This window comes from Clarias gariepinus, chromosome 3 (genome assembly GCF_024256425.1).
Source record: "Clarias gariepinus isolate MV-2021 ecotype Netherlands chromosome 3, CGAR_prim_01v2, whole genome shotgun sequence".
In the NCBI taxonomy this organism is placed as follows: Eukaryota; Metazoa; Chordata; class Actinopteri; order Siluriformes; family Clariidae; genus Clarias; species Clarias gariepinus.
This window is the reverse complement of record NC_071102.1, coordinates 47,626,281-47,649,296: the sequence shown is the minus strand read 5'-3', so window position 1 is coordinate 47,649,296 and position 23,016 is coordinate 47,626,281. Positions and strand designations below refer to the sequence as shown.

Genomic DNA, 23,016 nt, shown 5'->3' with positions numbered 1-23,016 from the left:
AATGCATTGAAGCAACTGCCATGTGATTGGTTGATTTGATAATTGCATTAATGAGAAATTGAACAGGTGTTCCTAATAATCCTTTAGGTGAGTGTGTATATATGCAAAATACTTTTCTTTTCCTACCTGATCAGATGTGACCCAATCAGATGCGACCTCGCCATTTAAACCAATCATAACCCGGCAGGAGCCTAAATCCTGTTTACATGAAATAAAGCTGCTCCCGAGCAGGTTCAGCCTTACAGACATGTTGCTATGACAGCAAGTGTGAGAAGCGCATCGAAGAACGAAACAATTCAAGATCAGGACAAATCCACAACAATCAAATCCAGCTAACTGAGTTAGCGACGTACAAAGAACGGACCCTAGTTATTGGGAGTTTACTGGCGCACACACACACACACACACACAAGAGTTAAAGTTTCTTCCCAAGTGTTTTTTTAAAGCAGTGACTCTTGGATCATTTGAATAATTTGTGGATTTTAATCAGAACTCAGACTAAAACATTTACACTCAGACATAAAAATAACACACACACTCAAGGTTAAGGTAGTGGTGATATCTGAACTCTGTGTGTGTGTGTGTGTGTGTGTGTGTGGTTAATAAATTGTACCCATATACACTTGTTATTTCAGAGAACTTTAATGTAAGTAATTTTGGTGTTTGTTACATGATGTGATTTATTTCTGTTTCAGTCACTCTGCTCTCTCATTAAGGGGAAAGTCTGAACCTCCTGAAACTGTAATAATTATTAGAATAACACACACACACACACACACACACACACACACACACACACACACAGAGGTTTAGTGTAAATGTGACGTCATGTGATTATCATTAACACAGAAACGCTGGAAGCTCAGTAACTGATAATGAAACACACAGCAGGTCAAGGCTCTCTCTCTCTCTCTCACACACACACACACACACACACACACACATAACACACTACTTTATATACATACATTTCTAATAAATTATTGAATTACATTAAATAATAATTAAAATAAGATTGACATCTAAGCAAATTTACACACATTTTATCATGAAACCAGTCACTAAGGTAAAAACCTTAACAGCCAATAGGAAACAAGAGGGCGGGGCTACAGTATCTATAATAGTACTTTACAACATTTATAACCGCAGTAATTAGGGCTAATTAATATCGTCACTCCTGGGCAGGATGGTGGGGTGAGGTTGGGTGCAGTGGGTGGCGGTGTCTCCTAACAGCTCCAGGTTCCACCCTGAGCTCAAGGTTCTGTTCGTGTGGAGTTCTCTCCATGTCCATGTAGGTTCTATAATGACCTCCCATCTCCAAACACATGCAAGGGGACTGTTTGTGGTAAATTGCCCCTTAGGTTTGACTGAGCAGTGCTCTGCCCTGGAAACTGGACTGGACTGGACTGGACTGGACTGACATCCCACTTCTCCCACTGTGCACTCAGCACTTCTGGGAGAGACACTGCAACCCTGACCAGGATGAAGAGCTTACTGAGAATGACTTTTTCTTCTCCTCACTATTATCTCGCTGTAGTTGTGTTGTGTTTCGGATTTGCTTTAGTGTCTATGTGTTTAACAGATGTAGAAGCTTGGCTTCTATTATGGTTGTGTGCAGCGTTGTGAATGAGGTTGAGTGTGGTGGTGTGTGTGGTGTGGTGCGACATGTTCTGAGTGACATTATAAGTGGAATTGTGTGTGTAACTGCATGCGGCGTTGCGTGCAACATTATTTGTGACATCTTGTGTGTCATTGTGTGTGACATGTGCAGTATTGTGTGCAATTTGTAAAACACTGAATGCTGCATTGTGCGGGACGTTGTGTGTGTTGGTGCGTGCGGTGTTGTGTGCAACAATATTTGGAGCGTTTCGTGTGGTGGCATGTGTGACATGTACAGAGTTGCGTGTGGTGGTGTGTGCGGTGTTGTGTGCGGTGGTGTTTGTCTTTGAGCGTCTGAGAGTCCTGCCAGTCATGCGGTGGGGGGAGGGGCTAAGTGTCCTGTGGGTGGAGTTTAAGCTGCGTGAGGTGGTAAAGATGCAGCGCAGCGGGGTTCGGGGACTCGCCGGCCGGGACACAGCAGATTTAGACCTTACAATGCTTCCAGACTCCACACACCTTAACCTGAAATGAACATAAATAAATATAATTATTACACACACACAATGAGATTACAAAGTGAGTAAATAAGTTTTAAGTTCAGTACAGTACATACCACAAGTCAGAGTAAACTTTACACACTACACATTTCTCACATTGTGCTGAAAGTGTAGCCCTGCTCAGAAATCTTGTGGCAAGGTTAAACAACAAGGACTATGTGTCTGTAAAAAACAATTACACCAGAAAGTAGCACGGACTGGGCAACACAGATAAGATAGGTCTCCCATGGCATCTGAGAACCTGGGAAATTTTTGAATGCCGCATTGTGCGGGACGTCTTTCGAGAGAAAAAAATAAAAGCAACCAGCTTAAAAAAGACAAGCCGGCTAAAGCCGCATGAACAATTGACCAAGAGGTCGTAGTGTTACGGAGAAAGATCTGGGGGAATGACAGGATCCTTAGTGTGGGAGCATCTTGGCTCCAACAACAACAGGATCAATATGAAGTTACAGAGAACCAGAAGTGGAATGACATCAATATCAGAGAGACCACTGCCACTGTCAACAGAACCAGCAACTGGAAGCAACCAGACAGACATTGGGGAAAAGTCCATTTCTGGATCAAGACCCTGCTCATTATCCAACAGGGGCCAATAGGGAGCTTCTCCCACAGATGGAAAAGACCAAGAACCCCACAAATAACTGATCACCTGTCTTAAACCTGTATGAGATTCTCGCTGCCATTATTCAAAACAAGAGCAAGTTGCATCGTGCAAAAAAAGAGGACTGGAGGAAAGGAAGCTGTGGAAGCTCCTGAGGACTTTTGTGATCAGATCACACCTGCATTAACAAGGACAGTGTAAATCAACACTGCAGACCCCGGAAAAGTATGGTCAGACTGTCCACCACATCATATCAAGCTGCTCTGTGTACCTACAGGAGTAACAACCATAAGACCACAAGAAGCAGGAGAGCTATGGTGTTAATATCAGCAGCAGAGAAACAGGAAGGACAGGATGTGCATGCTCACCATGTATTAGTTCCATTCAACTACAAAACCTCCACCAGTCACCAAGGAGCTCTCCAACTATATGTTTGTATATATACACAGACTACATAGAGAATACACTGAGTGGATCCCTGGAAAGCTCAACTTCTACAAACTTCCGAAGATCACACAATCTGAAACAGATCACATCACATCATAGAGCGATCACACTAGCAGAACATCCCCCTGCCTCTCGAAGAGAACAAGTGAACAAGAACTTTTATAACTTTCATGATACTACTATTGTACTACTACTAATAATAATAATAATATTAATAATAATAAACATACCCAGTGTTTGCAGTGTGTGTTGTGGTTTCAGTCCTCACAGTGGGTTTAGCTGCAATAGTGAACGGAAGCTTAGTCGGAGCTCGTTTGATAGGTGTAAGGGGTCGAGGGATCCTACTGCTCCACCCCTCACACCCTCGCTCCCTTACTTCCTTTTTGACCTTCCCAATTGAGTCGTCTGATTGGTGCGTATCCTCCTCAGTGGTGGACATTGTCTCTGAGGCTCTCCTGGGCTCATCTCCAGATGAAAGCGATGAAGATGTCCTGGAGTTCAGCATCTGTCTCTGCCTCTCCAGCACCAATCGAGCAAACTCCTGCCGCTTGGACCGTTTCCGGGTTTGATCCCGTGACAGCAACGGATCTGCACTATCCTCTGATACCAAGACAGGGATTCGACTCCTGCTTGTCAGAGAAGAAGATCTTGTGCTTTTACCTCTATTTCCTTCTGCCCTGCACAAAAACTCTTCTTTGGGCATCTCTGATAAAACAACCATAGCTGGAGCCTGGCTCTGCACAGGTCTATTAACAACACAGTGTCCTTGAACATCTTCTACTGGATTGTGTGATGAAGTCTTAGGCCAGCCACCTCCTGCTTCTGCTAATATGGCACTTCTGGTTTGGGGCTCCACCTCACACTGAAGGTTCTTAGGCAGCTCATGGTCCCCCCCTTGAACCTGAGGCAGTCGAGATGACATGATGTTCAGGTGTGTGGTCTCAGCAATGTGGATGAACGTTCTTTCCACTTTGGTGAAAGGAGGAGATGCAGGAGAACCAGAGGAAACCAGTACAGTAGCTGAGGGATTATTTTTTTGTCTGACTACACTGGAAATCCTAATATCATCTGGATCACCATGCTGGTTTTTACAAGGTTCTTTTTCTTGATGGCTCTTGGTCAAAGAAGAACATGTAGAATAAGCTGGTTGGTTAGACTCTTTCTTGACTCCTAACACAGGAGTCCTATCATCATTTTCCTCAGCCTGGTTCTCTAAGAGTTCATGTGCTTGTTGGTGTTTCTGTGTGCTGGTCACAGGAGGAGATGTAGGAGCAGCAGTGTTCTGTTGTGATGAGCTGATGATTCCACTATTACCTGCATCGCCATATTTTGTTGAAGGTTGTTGGTTCTTCTCCAAGAAACATGTCTGGAAGTCAATAGCTTCCTTTTCACTCTGAAGAACGTCTGTTCCAGCTCCAGAATTCAGAGACTTCTTCATGTCTCCAGGTGAGAACAGAACCAGAGTTTTAGAGATGTCCTCTTGATCCAGATCTACATCAGCCACAGAACCTGGATCTCTCTGACCTTTCTGAGGGTCGATAGCTAATAAGGTTGAAGGAGGTCCGTCTTGGCTCTGATCCAGACTGTCAGACTCACTCTTAGTCACGTCATCTTCTCTCGGCCCATCGTCTTGTGTGTCAGGGGGCGTGGCCATGAAACCTCGACGCTGGTGGAGGCTTCCAGTCAGCATGACAGTGAGGAAATCACCTCGTTTTGCCTGAAGCTTTGGAAGGATGTAAAACATTTCTTTTTCAGAATACGGTGCTTTGGTCCGATAGTCTGTCGGAGAGAGGAGAGTCTCCCTTGGTAACGAAATCTACAAGAAACATAAACTTCGGTTAGAAATTGTGGCAAGAAACAAAATTCCTGCAAAAAAAAAATTATAGTTTAACATGAGCAAGTGTAAACAAGCAGGGTCATGAAGAGTTAGTAATGCAACAATGGTGTGGTGCAAATATTACACTGTTTAACACCAGCACTGCTCCTATGCTCTGATTGGTCGGATGGCGTTGATTAATTCTCTATAACAGTATCTTACAGTAGCACAGGTTCATATTAATGCACTCACTCGTTATGCGTTATGTTTTTTTATAGTAACAGCTCATTCACAGGGATGTGTTTGGTTGCTTGAAAATAACATGTACGCTTTGACATGGTGATGTTTACTCAAAGTAGGGAAATGTTTCTATAACACTTATAGAAGGAGTCTTTAGTGTCAGCGCTGTGTAACAGTCAGAGGTAAAGTTTTTCCACATCCTCAGGAAAGAGGAGTTTACACTGCCTTGCGGTTTCTCATTGTGTCTTGATAACATGAAGTTAGGGAATACGGTGAGATCAGTGAGGGAGCGAGTGTGTGTAGTTGCTATAATGTAAGTGACAACAAGAACTGACTTATTTATCAATAAATGTAACTATAATTGTAGAGGACGAGTGACTGCTGTTCTATAATATGAAAAAAAACTCTTTTTCTCGTTAAACTGCTGTAATGATTTAGGGGGGAAAACATACACAAGAATATGTGGTTAGAGGAAATACATCAACTTCAGGGTGACAAGAGTCGCTCTGCTTCATCACACCACCCTGTTATACTGTTGATTAGTTTCCTCTCACAACATTACACATACATGCACACACACACACAGTGTTGTGAAAAAGACTTTGCCCATTCCTAAGTCAATTCCATTTGCCAATTCCTTTTTTTTTTTTGCACATTTGTCAATTGCCCCTAAATCTAATGACTGGTTGTGCCGCTATTGGCATTAACAACTGCAGTCATGTGTTTGTGATAACTGGCAATAAGTCTTTCACTTCGCTGTAAAGTAATTGTGGCCTGTTCTTCTTTGAAGAATTATTAAAATTCAGACACTGGAGAGTTTAACCGATTTGAGGTGATGCCACAGCATCTCATTCTGATATAAGTCCAGAATTTGACTAGGCCGCTCCAAAACCGTAAAATGATGGGTTTTTTTTAACCATTCAGAGGTGGACTTGCTGATGTGTTTCGAAGCATTGAGGTTGAGGTCAGGAACTGATGGCCGTACATTCTCCTTTAGCATTTCCTGGTAGAGCACAGAATTCCTGGTTCCATCAATTATGACAAGTCGTCTAGGTCTTGAAACTGCAAATCAGCCCCAGACATCACACTACCACAACCATGTGTGACTGTTGGAAGTTCTTTTTATGAAACGGTGTGTTAGTTTTACACCAAATCTAACGGGACACAAACCTTCCAAAAAGTAACTTTTGCCTCATCAGTCCACAGAATATAAGTTTTTTGGCAAGTGTGAGACAAGCCTTTGTGTCCTTTTTGGCCAGCAGTTGCTTTCACCTTGTAACTCTCCCATGGAAGCCATTTTGCCCCCAGTCTCTTTCTTTATGTTGAATCATGAACACTGACCTTAATTGAAGCTAATAAGGCCTGTGAGTGTTTTTAGATGTTCTTCTGGGTTCTTTTATGAGCTCCTGGATTGGTGGGCCAACCGCTTCTGGGAAGGTTTGCCACTGTTCCAAGTTTTCTCCATTGGACATTGTAGATAACGGCTCTCACTGTGGTTCACTGGAGTCGTAAAGGGTTAAAAATGGCTCTGTAACCCTTTCCAGACTGACTTAATGTCAATTATTAGTTTTTCATCTGTTTCTTGAATTTCTGTAGATTGTGATGCTATTTGAGAGCTTTTATGATGCTTCATTTTGTCAGACAGGTTTTATTTAAGTGATTTCTTGGTTTAACAGGTCTGGCAGTAATTAGGCCTGGGTGTGGCAAGTAAAATTTAACTCTGCTTTTCAACAAATGGTGATTAATCACAGTTCATTCCTGATTTAGTGAGGGGGTAATAACTTTTTTTTACTAGGTAAAATTTTAATATTATTACTAGTTTTTGTTTCTTTTTCCCAAAATTAATGAAATCATCATTTAATAACTGCATTTTTGTATTTAATTGGTTTATCTTTGTGTAACATTAAAAATTTCTTTGATGATCTGAATGATTTCTTTGATGATCTGAATTGTTTAAGTGTGACAAATAGGGGAGAAAATCAGAAAGATACATTTTTTTTCACAGCACTGTGTGTGTTCGAGTTACATTACAGCTCAGTCATGAAATCAGAAGATCTTAAACCCAGACTCTGTTATGAAAAAGACATGAAATAAAACATAACGGTTATTCTCTTTGTGAAACACTTTAATGGAGTTTTGGTTCCGTACAACAGATTATCAGATTGTCTCTGTTACACATTTCTGTAGAAAAGGCACAAAAATGTAGATGTTCCCTTTTTAACCCCAGAGTGAATCCTCACAGAGCGGCGTACTCTTCAGCAATCCAACCGCAAACATCACATGCCTTTAACACAATCCAGACAGGAATTTCACATCTGTGTGTGTGTGTGTGTATATATATATATATATATGTTTATATAAACACACACAAACACACGTGTTGATATTTATAAATAGAAAAGTTCCATATACATGCTGAAACTGTATACGAGCATAAAGAATATTTACATACATACAAAAGAAACGTACAGTGTTATAGTACACACCGCGTAATCAGGGTGGTACTGTTACCGTGGAAACCAGTCCTACTCGTGTACTGTACAGAAAGAACTTGTAAATAAAAGCTTTGTGTGTAAAAGAGTCGATTATGATGACAAACGATGAGCAGCACATGCCTGAAGCAAACCTCCCGCGTCTCTACTCAGTCACAAGATACAAGAGTTTAGCATTTACTTTAATATATAATATAATATTAAAATATACCGTCACTGTACACGACCTCACCGCTTACAGAAACGTGTGTGTGTGTGTGTGTGTGTGAGAGAGAGAAACAGTAACGTACACGAGTGCAGCGTTTAGAGACGAGACGCGCTTTTCACACAGGGTCATCATGCAGCGCTCGCTTTTTTACATCGTAATACACACACACTCAGCTCCTGTGTGTTCAAGGCATTCCGTGTGTGTGTGTGTGTGTGTAAGATAATGTTTATATATGAGTGTGTGTGCGTGATATAAGAGCTGAGTGTCAAAGCAGCAAAAATGTGTGTACAAAATCACAGATCACATTTTTTTTCATTCAGTTTTTCTTTAATACATTTTATTTACTTTCTGATCATCAAACACACACACACACACACACACACACACACACACACACACACACTCATGATAAATAATAATGAATTAGAGGTTTATTGGTTAGGGTTGGAGAAGTGAAATACGCCGTCAGTAACAGTGCCACGTCTCTGTACATTAACGTGTGTGTGTGTGTGTGTGTGTGTGTGTGTGTGTGTGTGTGTGTGTGTGTGTGCAAAGTAAGTGAAAGTTAGCAGCCTATTTAAACACACTCAGTTTTCATATGCAAAAAGCGCGGGCTGCTAAAAAACAAACAAAATACATAATTAACCCCTGACTCTTATACACACCTCTCACTACTCATCATCCTCACACACACACACACACACACACACACACACACACACACAGAGGTTCACCCTTTCACCTTTGCATATTAGGACTATTTGAATAACACACCTGCAGCTTCACACTCCAATGCTAATGGAAGCACAAACTACATGACATAACTACACATAAACTCTCTGTAGTTTAAAGCCCTTCGAGTTCACACATCGCTGTTCCTGTAACTCACACACACACACACACACACACACACACACACACACACACACACACACAGTTTTATTGCACAGTCTGAATGGAAGACATTAACTCACATCCTCCAGCTACATCTGATCACTCTTCCTGCTCAGTCCTGACTCTGGTGTCCAACACACACACACACACACACACACACACACACACACACAGGTTTCGTCACATGGTGCGGTCACACCATCACATTAGGACCCATTAGGGAGACTGAGGGGTCTGTGGACTGTGAGGATGTGAGATCTCTCCCGACACCGCGCGCGTCACAGCTCACGTGACTGACCGCATCACGTTTCTCTCACGGCTTTACATCACAGCTTCTAAAGTGCAGGAGTGTGAAAAGTACAGTACTGAGAGAACACACCACCACGAGAGAGGGAGAGAGAGAGAGCTCCGATACCGCTAACACAACAGTCACATGACCACGCACACGTCACATGACCACATCACTTTATTCTCATCCCCATCTGGCACAAACGTGACTGGATCACGTGACTGAACACCGGAGCTCCTCTTTCCTATAACGACACATCAATGTCCATAACCCATGTGCAGCTCTGCAGGCTAACACTGGCTAGAATGTGTGTGTGTGTGTGTGTGTGTGTGTGTGTGTGTGTGTGTGTGTGTGTGTGTGTTAGATGAGTGGACGCTAAGGTGCAGAATGATGAAGCACATTGCAGCCATGTGTATTATTATTATTATTATTACTATTATTATTATAAAGCTCAAAGCGTTCATGCAGAGTAAATAGAGATATTTAAGAGCGTTGAACTCCTCAGTGTTCACATCCCCAGAACCACACACACACACACACACACACACACACACACACAACACACAACCCCTACCCCCACCCCGCCCTACCCACGCAACGTGAAGCGATAACGTCATTTCACTGCACACGAGTGACGTCATGGCTTTGGATATCACACTTAAGCATCTCATTTGCATATCTGACTCTATGAAGCAGAGCACCGTTATATCGAAACTCAGGTTTATATTCTAAAACACTAGATGAGTTCGCGATGAATCCACACACACACACACACACACACACACACACACACACACACACCTCATAGCATAGCACACACCACAGAATCCTGATGGAGACCAAATCATATACATTTAACACGTGTGTGATCAAATCTGTACACGTACATTATGTGCAAAATAAAGACAAAATTATCCAGTGCAACCAGAAAAACACCTGCTGTACCTCAAAAATACCACTTAGCGCACCTTTAAAGGTCAGCGATGTCACTTACTGCATCTTTAACAGGTTAGCCTGTTTTAACAGTCAGTGATTTTACCTGTGGCTTTAAAAGTCAGTGTTACAATGTAACACCCATTTAAAACTCCTTAAAGATAAAAAGCCAAGAATCAGATAAAAAGCTGAGTGTGTGTTTTTGAACTTGTACACAAGATAATAAAATAACTGTATAACAGCACAGCAGCTCTGGTATCATGACCTCTTCATCTCTCAGACAAGAGAACATGCAGAATTCATGATCCTGCTGCACGCGCACACACACACACACACACACACACACGCACGCGCACACACGCGCACACACACACACACACACACTAAAGATACCTCACATCAACTGATAATTAAACGAGGTCATAATTAAACACTGAGAAAAGGAAACACCAGAATGAGGAAAGTGTACACAATACACACTGATCATGAATTTCCTTTTAAAACACACACACACACACTTTCATGGGTTTGTTGCATCATTAGGAAAACACATCTTCCTGACTTGGCTGACACGTGTGTAAAGCGCAGATGTGTATGAGGCACGTGCATGTGTGGAGTAAGTGTGTGTGTGAGGTGTATGTAATGCAGGTGTGTGTGAGGTGTGTAAGAGGAGAACGTGCATGTGCGCGCTTTCAGCTGTTTTTGTGCATCAGTTTGGCGAGAATGTGCTGAATGTGAGCACGCGGAGAGAGGACAGAGTGGCGTTGTGGGCGGAGCATGGCAGAATGTGGGCGGGGCATCCCAGGACGGAGCCGCTGGTTAACGTGAGCTGGGCTGCTCTCGGCGGAGCGACTGCGCTGGATGAAAGATGAGTGGGGATACTCCTCCGTCTCCAGAGTGGAGGACGAAAAGACGTAGGAGGCAAGACGGCGAAGCTGATTGGGACGAGGAGACGGGGGTCTGTCCTCATCCACCTACAACAGACAGAGAGACAGAGAGAGAGAGAGAGGGAGAGAGAGAGAGAGAAAGAGAGAGAGAGAGAGGTTACAATGGACAAATTATTAGAGAGGAGTGTAAGACGTCCAGCCATGTGCCGAGACTCAGTTAAATCTTACCGCAATAAACATGGGCTGTCTTGTGTTCCTTTTTTTCAGAGAAAGCTGCCTAAGCAGGGTACACTTCAGCACTAAGTAGAACTATTAGTCAGGACCATAAGTATTTAGACAGTTTCCTTGACAAAATTTTTTTCATTTAAGTAGATTTTTAAAACAATCAGCTCTAATGATTTTACAAACTCCATCCATTTTCACAGGTTCAGTAAACTCTAATCAGTGTTTCCTGCTTCAGAGAGTATGTCCTCAGTCCTGACTATAGTCTCTGATGGTGAAACTCTGACCTCCTTCACGGTGTTCTTGACTTTAGTGTTCTTGACTCAGTCTAAATACTGTAAAGGGTTTTTTCTTGAGCACTTTCGTCATCTTTTGTGGTCTTTTGGTGTTGTTGAGCTCGACAGTGCATTCCTTCTATTTAAGAATATACCAGATTGTTGATCTGTCATCTAAATGATGGCGTCCTTCTCCTGCATCAGCACCTGTTTGGACTGCAGATTGAGAGTTCCCATGAAGATAAACACCAAATGGAGACTCAACACTTATACACACCCACGGCTGATGCAGTAGTAAGGTATGCGAGAGTGCTGCGCTGGACATTTTGTTCCATCAATAATATTAGGAGTAGCACAAACGTTAACTTCCTCATTCTCTTCTTCTCTTGTGTTTAACAGCAACTCACAAATTAACTAGGCACACACTGACACCTGCGTGGAGAGTGTAAGTACAAGTGTACCCGAGTACAGAGAGTAATAACAATGTGAACACTAGCCAGCAGGGACGGGCTTGATAGTTCCTGGACATGATACAAATCTGTTTATCTGGCAGTTGTCCAGTTACTTCTGAGCCTGGGAAAATTAATGGACTTTTTTGTTTGTTTGTTTGTTTGTTTTTAAACAAAGTCCTGTAATTCCTAAACATCAGTCTCTGTACAAATACTTATGAACCTGACTGTACATCCTAGCCCATTACTCTTTATATTAACCAAATGAGCCAAGTGTATGAGGGACATGACCGGAGAAGGTACTTATGAAAGTTTCTTTTATCTGCTTCAGAAACTAATGTCATGTAGGGTTAAAAAGTGAGAAAAAACTAAAGAGACGATGACGGGAGACCGTTTGGATTGAAGCTCAAGAGTTCCTCAGTTCTCTACAGCTTTATGAGCGAAACTTTCACTTTTTTTATTTGACAATTTTGCTGAAGTAGCTGCTCAGCTACACAAGAAAACAGTGCGCTCTGTCTGGCCAGTCAGCGCACTGAGTAATATCTGACTTTTTTGGGAAACTCTGGACACCAACTTTTCAGTGTGCATTTGGGTCATGTAACCAATCCGCCACACGTGCACAGATACGAAGATATTAAAGGAACGATCGGCACATGTCTGGAGGTGACACGTCAGTTGTGAAACACATGCAGTAAGGAAAGACAAACACTCAGTACAGAGAGGAGCTGTCTGTCTCTGTCTCTCTCTCTCTCTCTGTCTCTCCTAGTGGAGATGGTTATCAGGATTAACGCTCCGTCTCAAACCTGCACACGTACAACACAATGAGTCTGAGGGATGCAGCTGGCTTCTCTATTTCTCAGGCTTACTGATCAATACTGTGTGAGAACCGTCACTGTGACTACACACACACACACCTACACACAGGATTAAAGATGAGAAAAAAATAAGAAAATAAACAAAGCAGTAACGGTGAAGTGATGATGATGAGGATGAAGATGAGTATACAGAGAGAAGGTGACGATCCTAAACTGTGCTTACCCCAAACACCTGTTTTCTCCTCGTGTGCTGATCCACGTGCTCATGTTTCTCCTCAGGAAAATAACGGCAAACGTTTGAGTGATAAAAAGTTGCGGTTACACAAGATGAAAAGAGACTGCTGGGGAAAAACATGAAAATAATGCGAGGGTTCGAGTCTTCAGGGTGACTGCAGGTCTCATCGATCTGTATGTAATACTTTAATATTCAGATTTATTACCACAGTGCTGTTTAACCCTGGATTGTTATTGGCCAGAGGGGGGTTGTTTTATTTTCTATAACAGCATGATGTTACAGCATCATTAGTTAGATTATTGCACTCATTACACCCTTATATTGTTTAATAATAATAATAATAAATGGATTAAAAAACATGACTGACATTAAACAATAAATAAATCATTAAATAATCAAATAAAACATTTGGTAAATTGCTGCACCAGAAGATGAATAAAACATTAGTAGTTGTGTGCTGTTATAGAAAAATAATCAACCTAGGGGTTGTAACGGTCAGTCCCTCACCCCTCCCCCTCCCCCACATAGACTGACTCTGCCTTGACACTGACTCCAGGAGGTGGGACACGAGCTCAGGAGGGGGGAACGCGTGCAGGTGAAGGAAAATAAGTGACAGTATGTATGTTCTGATTGACCTTCACCTCACACACACACACACACACACACACACACACACACACACACAACAGCACTGAGTTTTAATCATGGTGATAATGTTAGACCCCTGTGAGTCAGATACATGAGGTTTAGTCAGGATCTGCAGACACTCTGCTCTTAACCAGTCAGAGTGTGGAGTTGCACTGCGGCGTGTGAATTCTCTCTCGCACATGACGGAGTGATGATTATAAAAGGTTAGGAGCAAAATATATAAACCGTTCCAAAAAACAAAAACCATAACCCAGTAAAATGATGCTAAAAATGTGTGTGTGTGTGCGTGTGTGTGTCCTGGGCTGAACAGGATTAGCTAGGACCAGTCAAACTGAGGATTCAAAGTCTTCGACAGGACTGTGGTTACTATAGCAACACAGTGGACAACCATTGAGCAGGATTCCTTCCTCTATGTTCCACAGATGAATTTTTTAACCTGTCCAATCTGAGAGCCAATCCTGACACAGGAGGCAGGGCTAACCACAGTGCAGGAGGTGGGATTTGTTAGAATACAGATATAGTACAACACAAGAACTATTAAAACTGTTAACACACTCCAGAAAAAAGACAAGAACAATTACATTAATAATACATTTATAATATTAATAAGTTAGTGACCAGAAGCTTCATCCATCCTCCTCTCTCTCTCTCTCGCCACGCTCTCTCTCACACTGTGTGCTGTGAGGGTTTAAACATGTTTTTGTGAAAAGATGGAAACAAAAACCCTGTGTTAAAAAATAACAAGTGAGTCTTGTTCTTTCTCTCTCTCTCTCTCTCTCTCTCTCTCTCACACACACACACACACACACACACACACACACACACACACACACACAGAAAGAAACAGAGAGAAAAATAGACTGCAAAAGAGAGTAAGAGAAAGAGATGAGGAAACACAAAGAGTGACGGAAAGTGGAAGACAGATGGTCAGTAAGTTTACATGATGACATGTTAATCCAAATAAAACCTTTAGAACTTTATAATAAATATAAATGTGTTATTCTGACTGATATTGTATTAAATCATCTCAGAGTCTGGGACACAGAAATTGGCCAAGCCGCTCTGAAAAAGCTTCTTGCCCCAGGATAGTTTCAAATTTTGACCAAAAGTAAAGCACGTGTGAAATGTATAACGCTGTAAAGTTTTCCATGTTCTCATGCTCCACAGGCTACCAGTCTGCTCCTAACTAACAGATCTAGGTTTGATTTTGTCTGGCTGTTGCGAGACTGGAGGGTGATTTTTATTTTACAATTATCAATCGAGTGCAACATGCAAACCTCTACTGGTCGGCCTCCTTTTCAGTAAGTGAGGTCAGGCTTAAACTTGAGATCCTAGCAAGGTGTGGGTTCTTGAGCTTTCAGACTGCCACTGAATTCCATTGCTCGACCTGTGACGCCACCCCACGCTCAGCTATATTGCACCGCTTTGCTTACTGCTGGCTCCAGCCAGTTAAACTCAGCACACGTGCTTGAGATCACAGAGAGGCTAGTAGTGGAGTGCTCCACTTTCTTTCATGAGAGAAAAAGGAAAGCAGTCGGCATGTGCGCACTGACATCAGTATGGGAAACCACGTAAGCATTGAAATGAGTGGTATTCTCCCTTTCTGTGGGCCCGAAGAAGCCCTCCCTGCTTTTCCAGTGCCAGAGGAGAGAAAAACTTGGGCTGGGTGCACTGACATCCATAACCACGCCCCGATGCACTGGGTCTGCATCGGTAGGAACTCCCATACTTGCCCTCCTTGAAACCCGCAGCACAGTGACACCTCACCCGCCCCTCAAAATTCCCAAGGGTGCAAAACTGTGCGGACCTCTTCCAATCACATGCGTGCACAGGGATCGGTCAGAGGTGCCAGCTGCAAGCATCACGGTGGAGGATTGCTGGGGAAAGCGTACCATCACAGCAAGTATTGTTCCTAATCTGCCTGTACCTCTTTTGTTAGGCCAAAATTTGCTCGGGCTCTGTGGAAAAACCCCATTGGGAAAGAGGGGAAAATAGAAGGAATCTCCAGGTGAGCGGAGACAAAGACAGAAATAAATTTCACGGAAAATTTCACTGACAGAAGACTAGGCCATGCATTTGACATTTCAGTTAGCCCGCTCCCTTCCATCATTCCGTTGGTCTCACTGGCCGGCCAGACAATTAAGTCAGGGTTCGTGACACGTTGGACAGCCCCAGTCACTCTACGGCTCGGATATTACATCACTCTGAGAGAATCTCGTTTCTGGTAACCTGGGTACCAGAACAGAGAATAGTGCTGGGGTTTCCATGGCTACATCACCATAACCCCTGCATCGACTGGCTGACCCGTTCCTTGTCAAACTGGGGGTGTCTGTAAACTCTAACCCACCTTCAAGGTGGCCAACCCCCAGTCCCACGCTTCCTGCTCCAATACCTCTTTTAACTGTCCCTTAGGGCTACTGGGATAGAAATAAAGTGTTCTTCAAGGGAGAGGCTCATGGGCTACGCATGCCACTCCTGAGCTGCCAGTGATCCAGACCCTCTCTGCCCTCTGGATCTGTCTGACTCGTCCTTGTTGGAGATCTCGTCGCATGGATGCCCTGTATGGTCTGGGATGCGAGTGGTGAGTAGGGACAGTTCCACTTTACCATGAAAACCGTCCTGGCCTCGGCTAAAGCAGACAGCTCTTCTCCGAGGACTCAATAGTTCAGGACTGGAGTTTTCTACAGTCTACTCGAGCCTCCAATAACAAACTGGACTCCATATTAATTTAAATACATCAACTGTTATACTGAACTTCTAGCCTCCTAACACACAGATTTCTTCCCATTGCCATCTCAGAAAGATCTTCCCTTAGCACTGTCGCCGTCAGGTTGTTCATCAGGGACAATCATGACAAATCAAAAAAATGAGGTGATGCTTAATCCAAGCTTGCCAGATAGTGCAGGAGCCTTATTACTGTGCTTGACACAGGCAGCTTTTAAGATGAAATGTTTTGCTCCACGATAACCAATGCATGAGCTGACACTCTAAATGAATTACTTTACCTTTAGGATTAACAGGAGAATTGTTTTTTTTATTTGGTCTCTCACATATACTGAAATATGCTTTACTGATAAGTTTACATTAAAGCATTACATTTAATTTAAGCAGCCAGATTATGCGGTTATTCTTTCTTCTCATCTTGAGAAAAAAGTGGAGATGTTTCATTCTGGCTGCACTTTTACTCTCCTTGGTCTTTCGGCTGTTTCTTTCAGGGGTCGCCACAGCAGATTATCTGCCTCCATCTTACCATATCCTCTGCGTCCTCTTCTCTCACTCCAACTTTATGTCTTCTCTCTCTACATCCATATATCTTCTCTTTGGTCTTCCTCTAGACCTCCTGCCTGGCGGTTCCAACCTCAGCATCCTTCTACAGATATATTTACAATCTCTCTTCTGAACACACCCAAACCACCTCAGTCTGGAATCTCTGACTTCATCTCGAAAACATCTAACATAAGTTCTCCCTCTGATGGACTCATTCTTGATCCTTGTCATTGCCAAAGAGAATCTCAACCATATGCTACCTCCAGCTCCACCTTCTGTCTTTTTTTTCAGTGCCACTGTCTCTAAGCCGTAGAGCATCGCTGGTCTCACCACTGTCCTGTACACCTTTCCTTTTATTCTCGCTGATTCAATTCAATTTTATTTGTATAGCACTTTTAGCAATTGTCATTGTCGCAAAGCAGCTTTACACAATCAAAAGAATGATTTAAGTTTGTATGAAATGTGAATGTGTATGAATCAAAATGGTCAGTTAGTTCCTGGTGAGCAAGCCGAGGGCGTGGCAGTGGCAAGGAAAAACTCCCTGAGATGGTAATAGGAAGAAACCTTGAGGGGAACCAGACTCAACAGGGAACCCATCCTCATTTGGGTTAAACAGAAAGCAGGAAATGATCTGCATTACGTCCATGAGTCCCCCAGATCTGCTCCTTTACTTAAGGCAAATCTATTTATAAAAATGCTTGATTAAATAAATAGTTTTTTAGTCTGGACTTAAACACTGAGACTGTGTCTGAGTCCTGAACACTATTTGGAAGACTATTCCATAATTTTGGGGCTTTGTAAGAAAAAGCTCTGCTCCCAGCTGTAGTTTTCATAATACGCGGTACTGACAAGCAGCCTGCATCCTTTGATCGAAGTAGGCGTGGTGGTTCGTAAGACACTAGCAGTTCGCTCAGGTACTGCGGCGCGAGACCATTTAATGCTTTATATGTCAAGAGTAGTATTTTAAAATCAATGCGAAATTTCACAGGGAGCCAATGCAGTGAGGATAAGATAGTGGTGATGTGCTCATATCTTCTGGTTCTGGTGAGGACTCTCGCTGCTGCATTCTGGACTAGCTGAAGCTTGTTTATGTACCTAGCTAAAATACCAGACAGTAAGGCATAACAATAGTCCAACCTAGAGATGATAAAAGCATGAACTAGTTTTTCTGCATCGTTTAGCGACAATACAGTGGTGTGAAAAACTATTTGCCCCCTTCCTAATTTCTTATTCTTTTGCATGTTTGTCACACTTAAATGTTTCTGATCATTAAAAACCGTTAACTATTAGTCAAAGATAACAAAATTTAACACAAAATGCAGTTTTTAAATGAAGGTTTACGTTATTAAGGGAGAAAAAAAAACTCCAAATCTACATGGCCCTGTGTGAAAAAGTGATTGCCCCCCTTGTTAAAAAATAACTTAACTGTGGTTAAGTTCAATTTCTGTAGTCACCCCCAGGCCTGATTACTGCCACACCTGTTTCAATCAAGAAATCACTTAAATAGGAGCTACCTGACACAGAGAAGTAGACCAAAAGCACCTCAAAAGCTAGACATCATGCCAAGATCCAAAGAAATTCAGGAACAAATGAGAACAAAAGTAATTGAGATCTATCAGTCTGGTAAAGGTTATAAAGCCATTTCTAAAGCTTTGGGACTCCAGCGAACCACAAATGGCAAAAACATGGAACAGTGGTGAACCTTCCCAGGAGTGGCCGGCCGACCAAAATTACCCCAAGAGCGCAGAGACAACTCATCCGAGAGGCCACAAAAGACCCCAGGACAACATCTAAAGAACTGCAGGCCTCACTTGCCTCAATTAAGGTCAGTGTTCACGACTCCACCATAAGAAAGAGACTGGGCAAAAACGGCCTGCATGGCAGATTTCCAAGGCGCAAACCACTTTTAAGCAAAAAGAACATTAAGGCTCGTCTCAATTTTGCTAAAAAACATCTCAATGAATGCCAAGACTTTTGGGAAAATACCTTGTGGACCGACGAGACAAAACTTTTTGGAAGGTGCGTGTCCGGTTACATCTGGCGTAAAAGTAACACAGCATTTCAGAAAAAGAACATCATACCAACAGTAAAATATGGTGGTGGTAGTGTGATGGTCTGGGGTTGTTTTGCTGCTTCAGGACCTGGAAGGCTTGCTGTGATAGATGGAACCATGAATTCTACTGTCTACCAAAAAATCCTGAAGGAGAATGTCCGGCCATCTGTTCGTCAACTCAAGCTGAAGCGATCTTGGGTGCTGCAGCAGGACAATGACCCAAAACACACCAGCAAATCCACCTCTGAATGGCTGAAGAAAAACAAAATGAAGACTTTGGAGTGGCCTAGTCAAAGTCCTGACCTGAATCCTATTGAGATGTTGTGGCATGACGGTTCATGCTAGAAAACCCTCAAATAAAGCTGAATTACAACAATTCTGCAAAGATGAGTGGGCCAAAATTCCTCCAGAGCGCTGTAAAAGACTCGTTGCAAGTTATCGCAAATGCTTGATTGCAATTATTGTTGCTAAGGGTGGCCCAACCAGTTATTAGGTTCAGGGGCAATTACTTTTTCACACAGGGCCATGTAGGTTTGGATTTTTTTCCTCCCTAAATAATTAAAACCATCATTTAAAAACTGCATTTTGTGTTTACTTGTGTTATCTTTGACTAATAGTTAAATGTGTTTGATGATCAGAAACATTTTGTGTGACAAACATGCAAAAGAATAAGAAATCAGGAAAGGGGCAAATAGTTTTTCACACCACTGTATATTTCTTATCTTGGCAATATTTCTGAGGTGAAAGAATGCTATCCTGGTAATATTATCTACATGTGCTTCAAATGAAAGGCTGGAATCAATGATCACACCAAGGTCTTTCACTGTTGCATTTGATGGAACAGAAAGGCCATCTAAAGTTACGGTGTGATCTAGAATCTTACTCCTAGCTGTATACGGTCCTATGACTAGAACTTCTGTCTTATCCGGATTAAGCAAAAGGAAGTTAATCCAATTCCTTATGTCCTGCACACATTGCTCAACTTTAGTAAGCTGTTTTTTCTCATCAGGTTTTGCTGAGACATATAACTGTGTGTCGTCAGCATAACAATGAAAACTAATACCATGCTTACGGATTATGTTGCCCAGAGGAAGCATGTAAAGGGAACAAAGCAGTGGACCTAAAACTGAACCCTGCGGAACGCCAAACTCCACTAGAGAGCATGCATAATAATCACCATTTAAGTCTACATACTAATAACGATGGGTCAGATAGGATCTGAGCCAGGAGAGGGCTGTACCCTTAATTCCTACTACATTTTCTAATCTGTGAAGAAGAATAGCGTGATCAACAGTGTCAAAAGCTGCACTGAGGTCAAGTAATACAAGCATAGTTACACAACCCTGATCAGAGGCCAATAGGAGGTCATTTACTACTTTAACGAGCGCTGTCTCTGTACTGTGATGAGGCCTAAATCCTGACTGATACAGTTCATGTATGCCATTTCTATGTAGATATGAGCATAGCTGCTCCGCTACTATCTTTTCCAGAATCTTAGAGATAAAGGGGAGGTTTGATATCGGCCTGTAATTGGAAAGCTGACAGGGGTCAAGGTCAGGTTTTTTGATTAGTGGTTTAATAACTTTTAAAAGATCTTGAAACATATTCAATGCTGAGTGAGGAATTAATTATTCTCAACAGGGGTTCTGTTATTGCTGGTACTATCTGTTTAAGAAAATGTGTCGGTACAGGATCTAATATACAGGTTGATGAATTTGCAGAAGAGATGAGTGAAATTAGTTCATTCTCTTCAAGGGGAGTAAAGTATTCTAGGTTCTGATCTGACATGGCTAGATTAACATCTGCATCAATTACATTGTTCGGTTTCAAAGCCTCAATTTTATGCCTAATATTTACAATTTTATTATTTATAAAGTTCATGAAGTCTTCACTATTGCATGATGTTGTTGTGGAGATTTCCGCAGTGGTCTTATTTCTGGTTAATTTGGCCTCAGCATTAAATAAAAATCTAGGATTATTTTTGTTATTTTCTATAAGAGTTGAGAGATATGTTGATCTAGCTACACTAAGAGCTTTTCTATAGTTCAGGATGCTCTCCTTCCATGCTATTTGAAATACTAACAATTTAGTTTGACGCCATTTACGTTCTAATTTCCGAGCGGTCTGTTTTAAAGTGCGCGTGTGATCGTTATACCAAGGAGCAAGTTTCTTATCTCTAATAGTTTTTCTTTTAACTGGAGCTACATTATCTAAGGTATAGCGAAATGTCAACTCTAAATATTCAGTCACCTGATCGAGTTCTGTGGGGTCAGAACAAATTCAAATTCAAATATTATTTGTCACATACACAGTCATACACAGTACGAAATGCAGTGAAAGGCTTATTTTTGACCCTAAAAGAGAATTAAAGTTTACAATAAGAAATTATAAGAGTATAATAGAGAATAAGAAGAAGAAGAAGAACAGCGCGGCACTGTGCGTACATTATTACTGTGACACACTTGAATTGAGACAAGATAGTGATCTGAGATAACTTCAGATAGTGGAATTGTGAATAAATTTCTTGTACTTAATCCGAATAATATTATTAAATCTAAAGTGTGACCTGCTTTATGAGTGGGTCCTACTACACACTGATTTACTCCTACCGAGTCCAGTATAGACATAAATGCTGTTCTCAGAGGGTCTTCTGGGTTTTCAAAATGAATATTAAAATCTCCAGCAATTAACACTTTGTCTACAGAAACGACTAGGTTTGAAAGGAAATCTGGAAATTCACTAAGAAATTCTGAGCACGGCCCTGGAGGTCTGTAAATAACAGTTAGTGGAATCGACTGAGCTGATACTCTTTTATCACACAACACATCTGACACTTTTCTCCACCCATTCCTCTGCACCTCCTTTCCACACTCTCCGTTGACCCTAAATACTTAAAGTCCTGCACCTTCTTTACCTCTGATCCCTGTACTCTCACCATTCTATTTGGTTCCTTCTTATTCACACACATGTATTCTGTCTTGCGACAGCTAACCTTCATTCCTCTGCTTTCCAGAGCATGCCTCCACCACTCTAGATTTTCCTCCACCTGTTCTTGCTCTCGCTTCAAAACACAATGTCATGTGCTAACATTATGGTCCATTAAGACTCCTGTCTAACCTCATCTGCGGTCCTGTCCATCACCAGAGCAAACAAGAAGGGGCTCTGAGCCGATCCTTGATGCAGACCCACCTCCACCTTGAACTCTTCTGTCACACCTACAGCACATCGCGCCATTGTCTTACAGCTTTTATACATGTCCTGCACCACTCTAGCATACGTCTCTGCACTCCAGAGTTCCTCATCATATAATACTACAGCTCCTCTCTCAGCACAGACAATGTAACTCCAATCTCTGTATTTCTCCATCAGCATGCTCAAAGCAAATACTGCATCTGATGTACTCTTTCTAGGCATGAAACCATATTGCTGCTCACAAATGCTCACCTCTGCCCTTAACCTAGCTTCCACTACTGTTTCCCAAAGCTTCATTGTGGCTAATCAGCTTTATTCCTCTGTAGTCCCTTGTTCTTGAAGATCAGCACTAATACACTTCTCCTTCATTCCTCTGGGATCCTCTCACTTTCCAAAATCTTGTTAAACAAACTAGTCAGAAACTTTGCTAAGCACGTCCACACCTCCACAGATATGTCATCAGCACCAACAGTCTTTCCACTCTCTAACCTCTTCACCTCACTTCTAACTTTTACTACTTCCTGCTCCCTAACAGGCACTTGTTCTACTCTTCTATTACCTCATTCATCGAATCTCCAAAGTACTCCTTGCATCTTCCCATCACCCTCCTGGCTCCTGTCAGTAAATTTCTGTCCCTATTCTTAATCACTTTAACCTGCTGCACATTCTTTTCATCTCTATCTCTCTGCCTCACCAACTTGTACAGATCCACCACTCCATCCTTACTGTCTAACCTAGGATACAAGTCCTCATATGCTTTTTTGTAAAAGTACATACGAGACTGGATGTTAATGGAATATATTGTTAGTTAGTCCAGAATGCAACAGCGAGAGTCCTCACTAGAACCAGAAGATACAAGCACATCACCCCTATCTTATCCACACTGAATTGGCTCCC

The 23,016-nt window shown here is 42.1% G+C and overlaps 1 protein-coding gene across 3 annotated transcripts in view; it reads right to left on the bottom strand.

Annotated features, from left to right (window-relative positions):
- Positions 1 to 582: 582 nt before the first annotated feature.
- The window catches only part of ttbk1a (tau tubulin kinase 1a), a 63,347-nt gene continuing 40,913 nt past the window's right edge, over positions 583 to 23,016 (bottom strand). For all 3 annotated transcript variants that reach the window (XM_053492962.1, XM_053492961.1, XM_053492963.1), the window contains 2 exons: positions 3,435 to 5,020; positions 583 to 2,121 (listed from right to left, as the gene is read on the bottom strand). In XM_053492962.1, coding sequence (XP_053348937.1) covers positions 1,524 to 2,121; positions 3,435 to 5,020 — 2,184 coding nt within the window. In that variant the 3' untranslated portion in view covers positions 583 to 1,523. The remainder of the gene's footprint in view (positions 2,122 to 3,434; positions 5,021 to 23,016) is intronic.